Source organism: Pseudonaja textilis, chromosome 11, assembly GCF_049901715.1.
Source record: "Pseudonaja textilis isolate UNSWEBS1 chromosome 11, rPseTex1.2, whole genome shotgun sequence".
NCBI lineage: Eukaryota > Metazoa > Chordata > Lepidosauria > Squamata > Elapidae > Pseudonaja > Pseudonaja textilis.
Window position 1 is genome coordinate 901,373 of NC_142000.1, and position 13,475 is coordinate 914,847.

Below are 13,475 nucleotides of genomic sequence, written 5' to 3' on the forward strand. Positions count from 1 at the left end.
TCAGACGCGGCCGCGCTCCCGCCCGCCGTGCACGCGGCCCCCAGGCGGCCCCGCCGGCAGGGGGCGCCGCTCCGCAGGGCCGTTCGGAGCCGGCGGGGGGGCCGAGAGGAGCTGCTGCCGGCGGGAGCCCCCTGGCGGTTGCCGAGCGAGGCGGCGGAGGCCGAGGGGCCCGCCAGGCCCTCAAGTCTTTGCGTCTGGCCCTCGGGAGCACCGCGGCCTAAGTGCCCCCTTCTCCTCCAGCGCCACCGCCGGTCCCTTCCGCCGCTCTGGGGGGTCTCGTCCCCCGGGTCCCTGGGCTCCCGGCCTGCCTTGGGGGCCGAGCGGGGCGGGTGCCAATCCTGCGCCCTCTTCGGGAGTCTCGGTGTTGATATGGCCGTAAACAGCCCTTCTGAAGGCCTGGACCTGGTCCTCGACTTAACGACCGTTTTTCTCAGCGGCCGTTTGAAGTTGCAACGCCTCTGCGGCCCCGGTTGGGATGCGGGGGAGGCTCGACCGCTGCTCCCTGTGGGATCGTGTGGTGGCCCACTGCTCTCCTCCCTGCCCTAGAAAGTCAAGTCAGCCTCTGAAAAATTTCTCCTGAAAATCCTGTTTGGGTTTCAGCCTCAGTGGCGAGATTTGCCTCTGTGGAGGCAAAAGTGGGGCCTCCCCCTCCCTGCTTGGGGCACCCTGCACGCTTTCCTTGGGACGAAAGTGCCTCCCCACAGCTGGAAGTGCTGGCATTGCAGTTGTTCAGCAAAGCCTTTTCGTGATGTCTCACTTAACAACCATTTGAATGACTGAGGTTCCAGCTATGGTCATAAATTCACCACTAGCACAAGTAAGATACTTAACAAGCAATTTCCAAAAGTATTTAAAAATAGAGACTTGCAGACTTAATTGTCTTTTAAAACTGCACCAGTTGCAAGGAAGATGGCAGGTTCCATAATCTTCCTGTGCCCAAAGCCATGGAAAACGGCTGCCCTGCAGTCTCCTGGCAGGGAGCAGCTTTCCTGGGCAATCTCCCATCCTCTCCTTATCTAAAGAGGTGCCAGGGAGTTGGTCTACTCGCAGATTCTTGGTCTTTGCGGCTCCATTTCACAGAGCTGTCTTCAGCTGACCATAACTCCCCAGCATGTCTCTACTTTGATCCATTTTATCCAGGAAGAGACTGGACCTGCATCCACTTCAGATTCCAGGGAAACATGGTGAGGTCAGGAGGGCCAGCTTTCCAGACTGGAATGCCCTCTCCGCAGAACGAGGCAGGCTTAGAAAGCACCCGAGGGGAGCAGCACTGGAGGGATTGGGTTAATCTGTAGAAACAAGGGAAGTCTTTCTTTTTCGGTTATTTAATAAAATTAAATTGTTTCTGTATTAACCAAGTGTTCCTGCCATCCACTTTCCCCCATACCACCAAGTGACCCTAAGGGGCCTATTCATTTCTAAATCAGAAAAGTAGCAGAAGAAAAGAATAATAAAAGAAAAGGCTGCCAGAAGACATGACAAGCGGTTGAAAACTTCCCTCCAGCCAGGCAGTCGGCAAAACCTCCCATCTAGTCGAGCCTGAATAATCCTGGAGCCGTGAGGTTTGTCTCCCGCACAGGAGACTCCCAATCTCAGGCACTGAGACAAGCCTCAATTGGCCGCTCAGTGTTCCCTGCCTTTTGCTTCAAAATAACTCGGCCGTCCAGTCTCGTCCACATTCTGTGCTGCTTTGGGACTGTGTCAAAGGCCTGCAGTGTTTACACAGAGCGCTTCCGTTCTCAGGGTTTGTCTCTTTCTCTAAAAATGCTGGACAATGAAGCAGCAATCCAAAGTGGATCTCCCCACTCCATCCTTCCTGTATCTTCAGCTATGAATTTCTTTTGTTTTATCAAGTTTATGAGTTTTCATAGCAACAACAATAATAACAATAACAACAACCTTTTATTGTCATTATACACATGTACAACAAAATTTATTTTTGCTTCTGCTGGTGCTATCTATAACAAAAGTACAATATAACATGAATAATATAGAAAGTGGTCATTATACAAGTAATTGGGGAGAAACCAGTCATATCTTTCCATGTATGCATGGAATGATTGTAGTCTGACAGCCCATGGATAAAAGCTGTTTTTAAACCTGTTTGTCCGGCTGGCTATGCTTCTGGCTATGCTTCTGGCTCTGCTTTGATGGTAAAAATGAGAAAAGACACTGACCAAGGTGTGAATCGTCCCGAAGTATCTTCCTTACTCTGCTGGAGCAAAGAGACCTGGCAATCCTGCATTGTCCAGATTTCAAACTAATTATGGCAATAAATCTTGACTAGAATCATTTCGTCCCGTTCCTTCCTTCCTTCCATAGGAAGAGAGATCCATTTGGTTCAGTTTCAAGCTAGGAGAAAGACTGGAAACATGGAGGCTGATTGGAAAGAAAGTTTAATGATGAACGGAACCAACAGCAGTCCTGAGTCAGCTGATAAAATGGAGTTGAGAGTGCAGGTTCTTTTATACCTTCTTTGGGCTTTATATTTGAGCTTCCTGTTCCTGTGCAAGAACATGTCCTTTAATATTCTATTGGCTGTTGTCAGATTCCTATGGGGTCAGGTAGGGGTCATAGCTGACTATAGGCAAAAGAGGAAATGCAAATCCTAGGTGCTTATCTGAGCTAATCTAGTCAACCTCTGGCTTATTGTTTATCTGAGCTTCCAGGTGAAGTTTGGACTGCTTTGGAGGTAATGCAATGAAGGCGCTTGTGTTCTGAAAGGGCTTCGGCAATTCCTAGTGTCCCTCATGACTTTCCTCCTGTGTTGGGTCTTGGGTGAAGGGTTGCTTCTAATACTATTACTCTGCTTTTGTTACTATCAAATTTTGCTGCAAGCAGTTTCAAAATATCCTGTCTTGAATGAATTTCTGCTTGCAGTATTTGCCTATGAATAGAGCCATCTATATAGTTGGCTTCTTTTTTCAATAAGCTCTTTATCTCCTTACATGCTGACATCTGCTGTGCGCTATTAGGAAAAACTGGGGGCTGCTTTCTGCCTCTAAACACATTTCTCCATTTCTCCCTTTGGGGAAATACAGTATAATATCTTGCCTTTTTAATATTCCTCAAAATATTTCATTCTTCTAGGAAGGGGAGCTTCCCACATTTCCTTCCTTCCTTTAAATTCTAGACCAGGGCTGTCAAAATTCCAGGCCATGGGACGGATGCGTGATGCGCTCGCCACACCCACACCTGGTTTACTGAAGAGGGGGAAAGTCCCGATAGGTCACGTGACACCGCCGTGATGATGTGGGTTTGGCACCCCTGTTCTAGACCTTCCTGTCATTTCCAATTAATGAAATCTTGGCTGTCCTGTCCCTCAGATTGGGAGTTGTCTCATCCGCATATACAAAGCAGCCCTGTTTAGCCCTTTTCCCAAGGGACCACATAAGAAACTGGGACTGTTGCGGAGGGCCGCCTCCCTTGGTCCCCATAGCTGGCTGGTCAGGGAAAGGGCTGGATGTGGCCTGCAGGATGTAAAATGCCCAAGTTTGGCTTAGCCTAAGAGCTCAGCTTTGGTCCCTGTTTTCTCCTTTTCGGTTCTGGAAATCACTAAGCGATGTACTCAGAAGTTGCAAAGTCACACGACCACGTTGATTTACAATAGCAGTTACAGCAGCCCCAGTTGCCATCCTTAGGCAAACCCCGTTGCAACCATGTGACCACCATTTGCAGTTCCCCGCTGGCTTGCTGGAAGCCAGTGGTGAAAATCACAGGATTGTGGGACACTGCGAACCCTGTGATTGCAAGCCAATTGCCCAGACCCTGAATCATGATCAATCATGATCAGCAACGCTGCAACAGCTGCCAACTCCAGAACCTGCCACGTGTGCCAAACTTTCAGCACCGCTGCTACTTCAAATGGCCACTGAATGAGCCCTGAATTAAGCAAGGACCATCATCAGTGTAAGAGAGCTCCTTGGTGCAAGTGGGAATGGCCCCTAGATTTTAAAGAATGGCTCCAAGATATGAGGTGCTACTTAGTTTTGAAGAGTCTTTGTGACCCGTTTTTGTGATAAAAGTGACGAGATATTTCTGCTGCTGCAATGGGGCTCAGGCTTAATTAACAGAATAAAGAGTTGGAGGGAACCCTGGAGGTCCAATCCCCTGCTTGAGCAGCAAACCCTATTTATTAGCTAGTTCTATCTATCTATCTATTTACCTACCTACCTAATTATATATATATCTGTCTGTCAGTCTAACTATATCTATCATCTATGTAATCTATCTACATGCCTACATTCCTACCATTCAAAAAGAGACAATGAAAAAGCCAAAAAGCAAACGAAAAGACCGCAATACCTCCTCACTAGCAATCAACACCCAGAGAACTCTTCAACTTCATAAACAATTTAGATGAGGGAATAGCATGGACTTTGCAGACGACTCTAAACTGGCAAGAATAGCAAATACCTCAGAAGACAAGCTCAAAGTCCAAAAAGATCTTGACAAACTTGAACACTAGGCCTAATCCATCAAAATGTGATTGACTGGTGGGAAAAGTAAGGTTTTACACTTAGGCAGGAAAAACCAAAGCCACTGAATAGGTTGGTTCACCTGGTTCAACAGTAGTGACTGAGAGAGAGAGAAAGAGAGAGGTGTTCTCTCTAATGGGCACCCACTTAGATATGAGCCCACCGTGTGCTGCAGCTGCCAAAAAAGCCAACGCAGTCCTAGGCTGCATCCACAGAGAGAGAGAGCATCAAGGTCACATAATAAAGTGATAATAGTGCTTTAGTTTATACTACACTGGTAAGACCACACTTCTGGCCACCACCATACAAAAACAATGGTGAGAGTCGAGAAAGAATGCAAAGAAGAGCCACAAAGGAGATTAGGGGGTCGGAGGCTAAAACATAGGATGGACGGGTGCAGGAACGGAGTACGGTCTAATGAAAAGGTGACATGATAGCAGTCTTCCCACCTATCCTGCACAGCACCTGAGGGCAAGGTAAGAACTAGTGGATGAGAACTTACCAAGGGGACAGTCATAGATACATAGAATTAAAGAGAAATTTCCTGTCAGGGAGATCCATCGGGGGAGTAGCTTGTCTCTAGAAGTTACGGGCGTTCCATCACTGGAGACGAGATCCTTCTAAATGGCTCAGGGTCTCCTGCTTGTGCAGGGAGTTGGCCTAGAACACTTCCAAGGTCCCTTCCAACTCTGTTGTTCCGTGTTCTGGAACCCCTCCACTTCCAGTCCAACTGATGAAGCAGCCCAGCGGGGTCCCTGCATGGCTGGAGGTAGGCGAGGGGCAATGGGGAGCCCCACAAGGGAGGCCCCGACAGCAAAAGGAGGAAGAGAGCCTCCCACTGAGCAGCCCCACCAGCATCCTGAAAGGGCCCCCACTAAGACAGAGCAGGAGAGGCACCCCAGGAGGCCTCGAGGCATCTTCCATCTTCTGCTTGGCTGATATTTTATGGTAAGAGAGAGAAAAAAAAGACGGAAGAAGCTGCAGACGGCAGGAGCCATTACAGAGGCTGCCAGGCAGGGCTGAGAGCCGATTCCGGTGGAAGTTCAGGGAAACTTCACTCAACCGCGAGGAAGCAGTTCAACCAGGGACTCAGCCAGGGATGGGGTGGGCTCGTTTAGCAAAGGCTGGGTAGGGACAGAATGCTTTGACTGGATCCTGCACTTCACAGGCGGAGGGAGGGAGGGAGGGAGGGAGGGAGGGAGGGAAGATGTTGTAGGACTTGAAGGAGTAATAGAAACTGGAAATAATGCAACGTAGGATCAAGTACAATTGATGAAGCAGGGAGGATTCCTCCTGAACCATCTGAGCCGTCTGTTTTATGCAGAAACGAATTGGGGCTCACCGAGGCCAGGATGGGCACCAGACGAGTAATCTGTAACCGGAGCCCAGGAACCGCCCCCCCCCCCTCGTGCTTTCCTCCCTGACAGCTGTACTACGGATGGGGTTGACTGGAAGGCTGCTGCTGCTGCTGCTGCTGCTGCTGCTGAAAGGGCCTCCAGGCTCCAGGATGCAAATCCCATGGTTGCCTCCGGAAGAGCCTCTGCCACGCTTGGGAAATCAGCCGAGACCCAATGACCCTCCCCCTCCCCCAGATTTTCCAAAAGGCTGGGCAAGCGCTGTGTCATTCCCTCCTTCAGTCGCGCTGGAAAAGTTGACAAGGAATTCTGTGATTATAATTTGGCTTCCTATGACTACTAAGGAACCATGGAAACCACACAAATCTGCACTGGGGTTTTCCTCCTAATGTTGGAATCATTTTTTCAAGGAAACCCAACTCAAAGTGCAGCTGACAATTCAGGGGGTGACTGACAGGTCCCAGGGGAGCTTCCAGCTGTGGCATTAAAGGTACTCATTAACCAGTCCGGAAACCTGTGGCATCTGGCTGTGCATGGGGGGGGGTTGGGGGGGTTCCTGTTCTTTCCATCTGTATGACCTTTGACACCACTGACTTCTGGACCAGCTTAGGGGACTGGAAGGAGAGGCATATAGACGGTTGGTGGTGCTCCTTTCTCCAGCGTGGTTCGTTAGTGTTGTTCAGTGTGTGTTGTGTATGTGTGTGGAGAGAGAGAAAGGGGGGGAGAGAGGGAGGGAGAGGGAGAGCGGGAGTCGTATATGGGGCAGGCAGGGCATGTGTGCAAAAGCTCTCAGAGAGCAACCAAGTCCCACCCTCCTTTGGGGGGCCCCAAAGGCCAGCGCCCAAAGAAGGGAGAGGAGCAGTCAGCTCATGGCCCAGAAGTCCCAGAGCCCAATCAGAGTCACCGGCCACACACCCAGTTCCGGCAGGCAGGAGGTTCTTCCCAGCAGAGACAGGAATGCCAGTCCCTGCCCTGCTCTGCCCTCTGAGGCTGGGATCCGTTCCCCTCTCTTCTGCTGCCTCCCTGTAGAAACAGAGAACTAGAACTGGCCATCCTTGAGGAAGAGATCAGATGGGCGATGAACCGACTGCCAAACGACAAGACTCCAGGGGTTGACATCATTGCTGCAGAATTACCGAGACCCCTAAACCCTTGCAGTCAGTAGAGATCTATGCCAGAAAATCTGGGAAACCAACACATACGGCCACAGGATTGGAAATGCCCAGTGTTCATTCCACTGCCAAAAAAGGCCGACGCTAAAGATTGCTCCACATGGCCTGGGACCATATTGCAAATCTGTGCTGGTCATGGAAAAATCTGGTGAAATAAATTTTACCAATGGTGGGAACAGAAAGGAGGGACCCAGAACAAAAAATGAATAGGATTTGTAGAATGGATAATTGAGGTTATGTAAATAAGCACAATGGAATATGATGGATAAGACTATGGAGATAAGTTAACTTTATAAATGTATAAATGTATGTAAGATATGTATCATATACTATAGTATGTGTGGCAAAATCAACGTCAGGACGATCACACCGTGTCCAATGTTTTAACAATTTAATCAATGTTTTTTTTAAAAAATCTCGTGAATATCTAATGGTTTTCATGTGCTTCACCAATTACATGAAAGCCTTGATCATGAGATGCTATGGAGAGCCCTACAAGACCTGGGGCTACCAGCCCATCTGGTCAAGTTGGTGCAATCACTGTACGCTCTACAGCATGGAAGTGTCCACGGAAGTGTCTCACTGGCTGTCCACGGGGAAATGATGGCCGGTGAGCCCCCTGGAGCTCTGATTCTGCCCTGCTACAGGGGGGACTCCGCCTGGTTCCTGAAAGCCTTTCTCATCTGCTGCATCTGCAGGGACTGGGCCAAGGTCCTGGGCGCCCACAGACAGCCCCACTCAGACGCTTCTGGCTCAGCAGACCCAGCGATCCTGCGGGAACCCCCGATCCGATTCCAACTGATGTGGAGACCTGAAGCCAGAAATATCTTGGAGCGGTGCAAGAACATGTGAGTCTGCGAGCCCAGCATCACTCTGAGGAGGAAAGTGGCTTGTAGTTGTGCTGCTTGGCAACAACTGGAGGATGTGTGTGTCTCTGAAGAGCACAACTTCTGTGCACCCCCCTCTACTTCCCTGAGGAACGCCTGGTTTCCTTCCGTGCCACTGAGCCCAGCCTGCCCTGCAACTTTCGGGTAGGCTTCACACCCTGACTGAGTGGGCCACGTTTTAAATACTTGGTACTTTTTATTTTTTTTATGTTTATCCTTTATTGTTTTTATAAATAACCCAAGGCATCGTTACCTAACATTCTTTCCTCCTCCTATTTGGGCTGAGAAAGTGATTGGCCCAAAGACACTCAGCCAAGTTTCATGCCCTGGGCTGGACTCGAACTCAGTCTCCTGGTTTCTAACTTGGTCTGGTGGGTTGCTAAAAGGAAGCATATGCACTTGAAAGAAAACTGGGATGTCTGTAATTGTGGAGTCTGTCTGGCAAGAACTCACAGAGAATATGCACGTGTAACAATTGTACCAGTCCTAGGTGGTTAAAGAAGTGATAACAGCAACGAGGAGTTAAGACATCCTGCATAGCTCAGCCAGAACAGGGATGACCTGCAGCAAACAGGTGTATTAGACAAGTCCTGGAACATCCATTAGCCAAGGCTTAGGAATCGGGAGGTCAATTGTTAGATCGTTACTAAAACGTTTATTAGAGTATTGGTTTTATATACCCCATCTTCTGCTTTTATGAAAACGTTTCAGCATTCTTAATTCTATTGTTCCAGGTTCCTTGGCATTTTTAGCCAGGACCCTTTTCTTGGGGCGCTTCAAGGAAAGAAAAACTGCCCCTCGTGTCTGGTGCTCTTCACTGGCTGGGCATCAGGCTCTGAGCCCAATTGGGAACCAATTAGTGTCTTAACCACTAGACCAGGCTGCTTCCTCAGAAGTTGGCTTCATTTTTGTACCGTCTTGAATAAATTTTAATTTCAAAATATTTTAAAAAATAGCCACCTCTAATTTATTGGGGTAATGTGGCAGTAGAAAAAAAGGTACAAAACGTGGCCTAAAGGGAGTATCAAATGCCAAGCGACCATTTTTTCCTTTTAATTCTTTTCCACTTCTGCTAAAGCGGAGTTTCTGATGTGGCTGACCGTTGAAGCAGCCCATCGGAGGGACGGAAGCTGGGAAAGAGGGGCCGATGCGCCCGCTGGGCAAAAGGAGACCCGCGTCCTCGGACTGTGCTGAGCCTTCCCTCGGTGGGGCCGAGTCCGGAGTCCCCACCCCCAGGACGCCGGAGTTGGGGCCAGCGCCTCCCCCACCCAGGCCTCGAGGTCAGAGGGCCACGTTGGCCTTCCCGGTCCAGGGTCCGGAGGGCGGCTTCCTCTGCTGGGCTGGAGGGCGCAGACCGGAGCGCCGCCGCCGCCGCCTTCCACAACCTTCAGGGCCTTCAAGAAAGGAAGCGCGCAGGGCATCAACCGCCGCCGCTGGGGGTCTTCGTGGGTCCCCGCCCTGGAAGCTCCGCCTCGCCAATCCCAGGCCAGCGCCGCCCGCCCGCGCGCCCCGCCGGCGCAGCTCTGTCCGTCCGGGGAGAGCGCCGCAGAGCCGCCGCCGCCGCCCCACCACCATGGCCGAGCCGGAGCCGCCGGGCGTCGTTCAGTGCCGCCTGCAGTACCTGGAGGACGGGGACCCCTTCTGCTGCGCCTCCTTCCCCGAGCCGCGCCGCCCGCCCAGCTCGCCCGTGGCCGAGGCGTTGCCGCTGGCCGCCCAGGTGCCCGCCTTCCTCCGCCTGCTGGGCGCGCCGCTGCGGGTGAGCGCCTCGGGGGGTGGCGGGGGAGGCCGCGTGGGAAGGCGGCCCGGGGTTGCCTCTCGGTTGGCCCCTCGGCGGGTCGGGGCCGGCCCCTCGGAGGGCCCAAAGGAGCCGCGCGAGCTGAGCCGGGCAGCGGCCCCGGGCGGGCGGGCGGGCGGGCGGGCTGGCTGGCTGGCTGGGGCGGCTTCTATTCTGAGCGGCTCGGGTGACGCGCTCCGGGCCGCGACCTTCTGCGCCTGTTGCTAAAAACAGCCGGGCACAAACAGGAAAGAGGCCTTTCCGCCGCGGGGCCCGCAGGGCGGCTCTTATCGCTGCCCGCTGGCTTTGGGCAGGGGAGTGATATGCAGCCGAAGCGCCGAGGAAGAAGCGTTGGGCCCCGGGGACGGGGACGGAGCGCCAGCGGCCTGCCCGGGGCTTCCGTGAAACGGGCAGAGGAGCCCTGGCCAAAGGCGGCGTTTCTCTGGGCTCGCCAGATGCGCAGGATAGGGCGGATCATGCAGGCCCGACATCTGACCTGTGTGACGACAAGGCTGTGGCGCACACCTGTTTGTGGCATTTACCTACCTGCAGGCGGCTAGCCTACCCATCAGAAGGCCAGAGCAGGCAGGCAGGCAGGCAGGCTTAGCCAGAGCTACTCGGAGTGGGCTGAGCTCCTTGTGGTCACATGGCCCACTGCTTGCCCTCTTCAGTCCCACTTGAGCCCCTCCATTAATCTTGGAGGCTGCCCATCTGGCTTATTCATTGGCATCTCTTCCAACTTCCCTCAATCTTGCCAAGCCTGATTGTTTTTCTCCTAGCCCATCGTCCATTCCTTGACATGCTTCAGCTTTTGCGTGCTTTGTCCTCCCGTCTTGGAGAGCAGGCAGGGCATTCGATGGAGGACCGCTTGCAGATCCCACGTTCTTAGCAGCTGCCGCAAAATACATAATTCGGAAGCGTCTTGCTATTGCCTTCCTTTTGGTCACTCTTAGTGCCCCATTTTCATAGCTGGCCTTTCAGAGCCAGAAAGATCATTGCTTTAGTCTGAACTTGGCTGCATTCAGATACTTCCATTTTTATTGAAACTTGGACAAAATATTTTATATGTATGAATAAAACATCCACGATTCTGCATAGGTTTTTCTCTAAGACTAATATCTTCTTCATTTTTCTACCGCATTCTCCATTCCTTCTTATTCAAGTTGTGTGCCATTTCCATCTCTTTCTCATAAACTTTCAGATAACTGAATATGCCTGTTGATATTTAGCTCTACTTTTTAAAATACTTTACGTTAATTTGGCTTGTTCTGCTTCCCATTTTTTACTTTCACAAGTCTTATTTCCTTTCTACTAACTAAATGGAAGTGGCTGCATATCTCAAGTCTACAGTTTTTAGCTTCCTGACATCATCATCTCCAGTTCTGCCATTATTACACAGTAACATATTCATGGTATTGGAGACATGGGGGGAGCACCCATTTACGTCCCGCTGTCCTTCTCTTCTGACTGATCCTGTCTCTAAATTTGTTATAGTCAGCAGGTTTGTTATCTGCAAAGGTTTCCAGAAGAGCAATCGAGGGATCGTGCTAATTAATGCTTTCCTGTTCAGCAGGTGGTTTGGTGCCTCTTTTCCTCCCTTTCCAGCAGAGTCACCTCCTCTTTCTAAAGATGGAAAAGATTTCAGAGCAGTCTTTCCAACTTTTAACTTCACTTTTTTTTGGCTCCTCAAGTGTTCTTCCTTTGGTTGTAAATTTCCATTCGATCTCTTTATTCCTCTCCTTGTCCTTGTCTTTTTTTCTTTCTTGACCTTGAAGTCAGGCTGAGTTGTCCCTTCTCCTTGGTGCCCAGGGCTTTCCAGTTCTGACTTCCCTTGTCTGCCACAGGATTTATTCTGAAGGCTCTTCTCCTCTTTGGAAGTTTGGGATTTTCCTCCTTTAGGGGACTTTCTCCCCACTTCCTCAGCTTTTCTTTCATGTAAGGCAGGCAGAGGAAGCCTGCCCTTTTCATTGCTCTTCCCTTTGCCCCCTGGGGCCCTGTTTTGTGGCCAGACCAGGAGGTTCTTAGGGGCCACAGAAGCTTTTGGGTAAGAGCTGGGGGCAAATCCATCCTCCGGGTCTCTGGAGCCCTGCCTGAGCTGGAGGCTTCTCCCTGAGTCTGGACGGGTGCCTGCAAACTCCTGCCTCCCTGCTTGCAGGCCCTGGTTCTTCTTTCTTCAGTGCTGGGAAGAAATTCTCCTTCCAATCCCACATCTGCTTTTCTGAAACGGACACAAAAAGAGGAAAGCAGGCAGGGGCCAGGCTGGACCTGGGGATCTGGTGGGGTCTCCTGGCTCCTCCCTTCTGAGCAGCTCCAGCTGGATGGGCAGGGGGCTCTCACCCTCCTTAAAGGGCATCTGATGGCCTGGGATTGGTCCTGCACCTGAACAGGTGGAGGTGAGGGCGGGATCTGGCCCTGCCCCCAAAGGAGCCAGGGTTAGGTGCCAATGCAGGCACCGCCTTTGCCCGTGCTGGGAGAGGGGCCAGGAGGGATCCCAGAACAGACGCTCCGTGCTTGGCTAACATCCAGATGTGCCTCTTGCAGCTGGAGGACTGCGCCTTGCAAGTGCTGCCTTCCGGATACTACTTGGACCTGGAGCTTTCACTGCTGGAGCAGAAGGACGATCTGGAGGCATTCTATGAAGACATCAGGTGAATCCCTGCGGGGGGAGGGGGGGTTTAGCGCCTTTTGCACTGGAAAACTTCCCTCCTGTGCACTTCAGGCCACCGCATCTGGCAGTTCTGATCTGGAAGGAGAAGCTCCTCCCAATTTGACACCTCTCAGTGTCAGAAGTCACACTCCATGTACGTGAGGCAAGCAGGCGCCATGTGCTTGCCGGTCCACGAGGAGGCTCGGTTCATCGTGCACGGTGCCCACACCTGCAGCTCCTTTTTCCTCCCTGGCCCCAGTTGCTGGCTGCAGGGGAAGGCCTGGCATTTGCTGGGCACCCTTCTATTTTTACTTGGGTGGTTTGTTGATCAGATTTTTAAACTGCCCAACTTCCTCAAGGGGGGACTCTGGTTGTTGCACAAATAAAATATTCAAATACAAAAACAGGGTTTAAAAACTTGAGAAGAGGCAAGAATGAATTAAAAATCATGTTAAAAATGAATTAAAAGGAGGGAAGGGCGTTTCCATGTGCTAACCAGCCTTGTGGCTGTGTGTTCCCCTGGGCTCCAGGCTCTCCTTTCAAGAGAGGGGGGCTGCCTCGCTTCTGGGGGGCAAGATATCCCCCCAGATGGGGGCAAATGGCCAAGACGGCCCTCTTCCTGGACCCTCCGTCCGAATCCTTTGGCTGACGGGATCTGCAACCGGCCTTTCCTACCAGGCCAGGTGAGAGGTCCTGATGTGATGAGATGAAGCCTGTTCTATAGGTAGCCCGTCCCCATACCACCTGGGCTTTATAGGTTACAACCAACACCTTGAATTGGACCCGGATGCAGACCGGCACCCACACATTTCATGCAGCAGAGGAGTTGCATGCAATGTTTTCTGGACGCTGCCTTTTGTTGAAGCAGATGGCAGGCCCTGTGTGTGTGTGTGTGTGTGTGTGTGTGTGTGTGTGTGTGTGTTGGGGGGTGTTCTTGGTCCTGACTGGTTTCCTTACTTGGTTTCCTCTTGTTGCAGCAAAGGGAGGCGGCCAATCCTGCTCCTGCGCACGCAGCTCTCAGTCCGAGTGCATGCCATCATTGGTGAGTCCCGCCGGGGCCTGGGTTGTGGAAGGGCTGCTCTGGAGGGCCAGTTTCAGTCATGTTGGTGATCTTGGTGGAAACGTGAACCCTGTGACAGTTGCTGTAGGAAAGACCGATCTC

At 51.6% G+C, this 13,475-nt stretch overlaps 1 protein-coding gene across 2 annotated transcripts in view; it reads left to right on the forward strand.

Moving 5' to 3' along the window:
* The first annotated feature begins 8,127 nt into the window (after positions 1–8,127).
* FHOD1 (formin homology 2 domain containing 1) overlaps positions 8,128–13,475 on the forward strand; it is a 34,645-nt gene continuing 29,297 nt past the window's right edge. For both annotated transcript variants that reach the window (XM_087940276.1, XM_026714348.2), the window contains exons 1-3: positions 8,128–9,648; positions 12,208–12,314; positions 13,291–13,355. In XM_087940276.1, coding sequence (XP_087796402.1) covers positions 9,040–9,648; positions 12,208–12,314; positions 13,291–13,355 — 781 coding nt within the window. In that variant the 5' untranslated portion in view covers positions 8,128–9,039. The remainder of the gene's footprint in view (positions 9,649–12,207; positions 12,315–13,290; positions 13,356–13,475) is intronic.